This window comes from Amphibalanus amphitrite, unplaced genomic scaffold (assembly GCF_019059575.1).
Source record: "Amphibalanus amphitrite isolate SeventyFive unplaced genomic scaffold, NRLGWU_Aamphi_draft 000199F_arrow, whole genome shotgun sequence".
NCBI lineage: Eukaryota > Metazoa > Arthropoda > Thecostraca > Balanomorpha > Balanidae > Amphibalanus > Amphibalanus amphitrite.
In genome coordinates, this window is record NW_024881694.1 from 436,368 (window position 1) to 442,367 (window position 6,000).

The 6,000-nt window shown below is 52.9% G+C and overlaps 1 protein-coding gene across 1 annotated transcript in view; it reads right to left on the reverse strand.

Annotated features, from left to right (window-relative positions):
- The window catches only part of LOC122384817 (tyrosine-protein phosphatase 99A-like), a 42,384-nt gene extending 36,595 nt beyond the window's left edge, over positions 1-5,789 (reverse strand). Inside the window, exon 1 of the mRNA XM_043372568.1 lies at positions 5,493-5,789. Coding sequence (XP_043228503.1) covers positions 5,493-5,547 — 55 coding nt within the window. The 5' untranslated portion in view covers positions 5,548-5,789. The remainder of the gene's footprint in view (positions 1-5,492) is intronic.
- Positions 5,790-6,000: the final 211 nt, after the last annotated feature.

Sequence of the window (6,000 nt, forward strand, 5' to 3'; positions counted from 1 at the left end):
CTAACCTAACCTAACCTAACCTACTGGTTTATGCCTACCGGGGATAAGGAAACCTAACCTAGCCTAACGTAGCCTAACCTAACCTAACCAAACAGTTTTGGATGTTGCGTACTTTGGATGTTGCGTACTTTGGATGATGCATCCTTGGATGTTGCGTTTTTAGATGATACGTTTTGGATGTTGCGGTTTTGGATGTTTCGGTTTTGGACGTTGTGAATGCTCCCTATATACCCGATTTTGGACGTATTTTGGACGTTGCGTACTTTGGACGCTGCGGTTTTGGATGTTGCGTACTTTGGATGCTGCGGTCTTGGACGCTTTGATGGTCCCCCCGAGCCGCGAGGAACGAGCTGCAAATCCGACTGCTGTCGTGAACCGCAGGGTCAGCGGACCTCTCCGCCGCACAGGAGTCGAGTCCTGAACGGAGCAGTCAGGACAGAGGTGTGGGGAAACGGCGGGTCATGGGGCGATCGATGGAACGGAGGATTAGGCGGTGGTAGGGACACGTGTGAAGTGAGATCAGCTTTTTGTGAATTGGTACTTTTGGCTAAAGACAACAGTGTTTGGTGGTTGGCAAAAACGTCACTGGTACCACCTGTCACGCAACGGAAGAGCGTCAAAACCCGTGCATCGCGGCGGATGGGTGCTTCCATCGGTCGCTGGCCACCGGGCGGTCACTGAGAGGTCATCGGAAGCGGTTAGTTTCCGCGGACCATCGGTCAGTCCCGTGTCACGGCCACGCTGGGCTAGTCGCTCCGTGCCGCCGGCGCTCCGACAAAAACGTTCATCTGGGGATCGGCGACAACAAGGCTCGGCGGTAGCTGGTGGATAAACGGTGGAGCAGCCAACAGCGGGCTTACATAAAGCGGACCGACGGTAAAACACGCGGCAGTGGATCAAGAGAGGATCGATGGCGCGGCAACCAACAGTGGGTCGGTAGAGGACTGACGGCGGACCAGCCGACAATAAACTCAGTTGTCGGACGGACGGTGAACCAGTCATCGGCGCGTGGAAGCCAACAGCGCACGGGAGAAGAGCAGACCACTGATCAGAGGAAGAGCAGAACATCGGTGGACCCACCAACTCCTGACCAGCGACAGATCAGCCGAGACGATCGCCATAACGGCTCTGCGGCACCACCCGATGGTGCCGGCGCCAGTTCAATTAGTTTCGATGGCCAATGCTCGGCCAAATGGAACCCGGCGAGAAGCCACTTAAACGCACCGTCGCGCGCCAGGGGGAAGGGGGGGGGGCGCATACATGGGCAAGGGTACGCGGGTAAGGGGGGGGGTCTTTTTTAGATAGAGAGGTCTGAGTGCCTGGCTCTCAAAGAGTAGCCCTGCGACGGTGAGATAAGCTAGGTCAACAAACCGTCGACCAGCATTCTGAGAATTTGGACCAAGAGCGATGTTGCTCCCAAGTTTGCGTGCGAAAATCAGCCTTTTGATGAATCTTCTCTGAAAGTTGAAATTAAAACTCTGGAAGCATCATTTGTAGAAGGTTTCCAATCAAGCCGGACAGTGAAATGAAATTATACTGCGGTGGTGAGAGCCACGCGCCACCTCTGATCCCGGGAACCCTGTCGTAAGCAGCTGCCCTATTTCTCGGTCGTGCTGTGATCGCCGATCAGCGTCTGTCCGATCGTGAGCGGCGCACGGCCCGTCTCGTGGCGTCACGGGGCCCCGGGCGCGGCCACGATCGTGTGACCTCACCGCTCGGAGAAAGGAAAGGTCAGAGGGCAGGGCGCAGACGGCTCTGACTGCACGACCCGCTCTCGACCGACCGGTCTCCGCTCTCCGGCGCTGCTCGACTCTGGACGCCCATCGGCCGTCCGAGCCGAGCGTCGGTCGCAGTCGAACAGACGCCAGCTCTCAGCAGTTTCCGACTATCTGACTGGGAAGGGGAACAGCTGGGTTTGGCAGGCCGCGGCCTGGGGACCGGGACGGAGGCACAGTTGGGCCCTGACGAATGGCCGGGAGGGCAAGCCGTTTGGCCGCCGCGCCCCCGCCGCCGCCAGCAGCCCCGCCTGTGGTCGACACATGGTGTGCCCAATGTGCCGCAGAGCAGATGATTTATTACGTGTGGGAGATGGGCCCTGTTTAGTCTCTCCGTATCCCAGCACGCAGAATGCAAGCACTGCGCTGCACTCAGAGCGCTTAGCGCACAAAGTGGCGGAGCTGTGGAAATACAGACCTCGTTAGTAAAATAACTTTTCACATTACTCATACGGGCGCTAATAAAGCGCAAGATCGATCTGACCTGCCGTCCGGTGGCGGGTAATGCATTCTGGCCCGTATTATCGGTACTGCTTCGGACGTTTCCCAGCAAAGTGCCGAGCACGCCGCCGATATAAGTACCAGCCGGCATTTATCTGACGTCTTACAACAGGGTTTCCCGGATGAAGTGCACGTCTTTTCTCTTACAAATAAAACCAGATGAGTTGTGAGCCCACTGTAATGCATAACACGGAAATTTCTGAGTATGAGCGGCCGGCCGGCCGGTATACAAGAGTTTTAGTTGACAGCTGAATCAACGACGAGCAATCATAAAACATACAAATTTATACAGTAACCCTATTTTTCTCGGGCCGCGCGATAGCAGACGGCACTTTTCAGACGTGCTGAGCACTAGGAGACAAATGGTATCACTGGTATCACTGAGAAAACAAGCAAAACCGAAGTTCTATAATGTAGAATGAAGAGTGTAGGAGTTTGTGCTTCATTCAGCTCGACCTTTTGGCGTACGTCTCCTCCTGTTGGACCGGGCGGGTCTCAGCGAGTACCATAAATTGGCCGTCTCGGCCGGGGTCATCGGTGCGTCAAAGGTCGCGCACCTGCGCCGACACGCTATAATTCCAACCCATTCCTCCACCTCGACTGCCAGCAAATTCAAATAGATGGCGCTGCCAAGAATGGACCGCATAATTTGTACAATTATCCACAATTTGGATCACACTAATGTCCGCTCGCAGGACCCGATAAATGTCCTCGAGGAATTGGTGAATAGCGCGGGTCAGATGGCACAATTGACCTGGGATTGAGTCCCAGAATGTCCTTCACCCGTGGGTACTGTCATAACAGTGACACTGGAGAAAGTCAGTACGGAATCCATAGGGGGCGAATTTATCGTGGGAACGCGCAGTGCTGTTGTCGACTATTGCAGCAGATATGACATCTTTTCTTCCGATGCATTTTTTTTATAACCGGAAATGGCTTATGATTGTTAACTAAGTCTGTTATCTAAAATTTCATATCCATTTAATTCATCATGATTTTAATTAAAAGGTACAAAACGTCCTCGTCCTATTTCAAAATACAAAAATCGCTAAATATTTGCGCATTGCCGTGTTCCATCGACATCATTCCCATAAGTTAGTTTTAAAATCGTATCCATCCGGACCCTCCTGAACCACCTCGGCCCAGCACCGGCGGAGCCTGTGTCGTCCCCGATGATCCTCCGACCGTCCGTCCCGACTGCCGCCCGTCGGTGGCGGCGCGTCGGCCTGCGTCTCGTCACCGACGCGTCTTTTGTGACGGGATTCCGCCGGCGCGGCGCGGCCAGACTTCCGCCGAGGCCCGGTCCAAGTGGGTCGGCACTCGGCAGAGCGGTCGCGCAGACCACGCTCCGTCGCCGTCGTTCGTCGCCGCCGATGACGGTGGAAGCGACGACGACGGCGACACGGATGGCGCCGGAAGTGGATGCCTTCCGGTCCGGGAGAGGCGCGCCGGCGTCCCGGACACGGGGCGGGTCAGGGCCGGCCCGGACTGACGGCAGGGTCGGGTCAGGAGCGACTCAGAGAGACGTGGGTCGGAGCAGGAGCGACTCGGAGAGACACGGGTCGGAGCCGGAGCGACCCAGAGAGACATGGGTCGGAGCAGGACCGACCCGGAGAGACATTGGTCGGAGCAGGAGCGACTCGGAGAGACATAGAGTGAGGAAGACAGAACAGACTGACCCGCGGTTTAGGCAGGTGGGCCGGAGTCGGACACTCGTAGGTCGGGGCAGACGAGACGAGAGCGTTTGCGATCATCGACCAGAGAGCCAATGGATTAAACTAAGGATCAAGTCTGCGGGGATAAATCATTAACTATTTAGCTGAGGCGGAACTTTACCAAATGCCTTGAGATATTTTCATTGAATAAATATGTGTGGTTGAGGGGATGCATGTAAAGGAATGTCACATAAAATATGCCAGATAGAAGGCATGAAAACGGGTAAATTGGTCCCTATCTCTATTGTCCGTTAATCGTGCTGGTCCCTATCCCTATTGTCCGTTAATTGTGCATGCATATCTCTCACCATATTCGTTGTTTCTGAGTGTATTACAAGTATTATATTACCTGTAGGTAACCGTAAGTAAACGCGAGGAACAACATTGCACTATAAATAGCCGCGCTCTTTTCAAATAACCCACATTCTCCCTACTAAAAAGTTTGCGGCACCTGAAGTTTAACAGTTTGTTATGTAAATCGTCGCAGTATTTTATGCAATAGTTTGCGTATCTAGCAACACTTCCAAAGTGATACAGACCGTTTCAGCAAATTTGCATCTCATTTAAATGGATCAGCTATAAAACCAGATAATGGCGCTGTTAGCTTGATCGCTGGATCTGCCCAACTTGTTCATTTGAATTCATTGTTGAGACTCGAAATATTTCAACATCTTTGCCGCTCGTGTCACATAGGCCAACAAGAAAACGTGCATACTGCATAATGCTGACACTTTCAACGATGCATACGGGCATTGCAGTTCAAGTTGTCCAAAAAGTAAATAATGTTTCATTTTTGCCGTGGTGCAGGGGAGAGGGACGTAGTTTAGACTAAGCACCTCTTGCTGACGTTATAAATATAATTCCAAACGAACCATTTTCGTTTTGATAACCTATTTTATCGTGTGTAACCGTATATTATACCTAAATTCCTTGGACAATCCCTTTTTAGTCTTAAAACAGCTTTTTATAGAACACCTTCAACGCTGAACAAAATATCCAAAGCCAAGGGATATTCTCGTGATTTATTGAGGCTGAATGATAATAAAGCGTGGCGGCTAGAGATCGAAGCTAGTTCAAATTCTCGTGAATTTTAGTACTCTACGAACATTCAGAATCCGCATAATAAAAGGGACATAAATTCGAGTTAATTAAGTCGATGAATGGCCAAAGCCCTTGCAGTATTCTGCGAGTCTCATGCGAGAAATGGCGCCGTTGCCATCGTAAATCGCTAGCCAGTGACAATCTCATAGCGGTTCTAAAATGGACGTCGTTCGGCCACATCCGCCACTGATCCGCGACATGTGTCGCCACCCAGTTTTGGAGCTTAGACGTAAAACAGCACTTCCTTCTGTAATTATAATTGTACATCAACTTCGAGCTAATTTTTGTGTTGATTTGTGCAGTATTGTTCATTTGCTGTTATGTTCCTGCGAAGTGCTCAACGTCCTCATTTCGTTTCCCCATAGATGCAAACCGTTCATCCAGCTTGTGACGAACTTACCTGAGCAGACGCTCCAGCAGAGGTGCAAGGTGGCTAACACCACCGCCCACCTCATTTTACGGTTGTAGACTGTATACGTGGGAGGGCTGGAACAGTCACAGTAGGACAATGTCCTCCGCGCGCATCACCCTCTGAACGTCCAACAGTCCACCGGCGCACGAGTCTCTGGTCGGGATCAGGTCACCTCTGACCGCAGACCATGCCGCTCGGTTTGGCAGCGCGGCGGAACAGGCAGTCTCGGGACCGAAGCTCAGTCGGTCGCACCTCGCACCGACCTCGTCCGCGCCGAACTGCCTCCTCCCAGTGGCTGCCAGTACCGTGCGACCGACAGCGCCCCTGGCGGCTGGCAGGGTAACTAGGGAGACCCGCACGCCTGGCTGGGCGGTAACCGCGGCGGGATAACTCCCCGCATCTGCACGGTGGACCGTGTTTGGGCGGCGAACAAGCCGCTCTGATGAGTCCAATCAATCAACGGAACGGGTGAATGAAACGAAATAGGCTCAAGGTC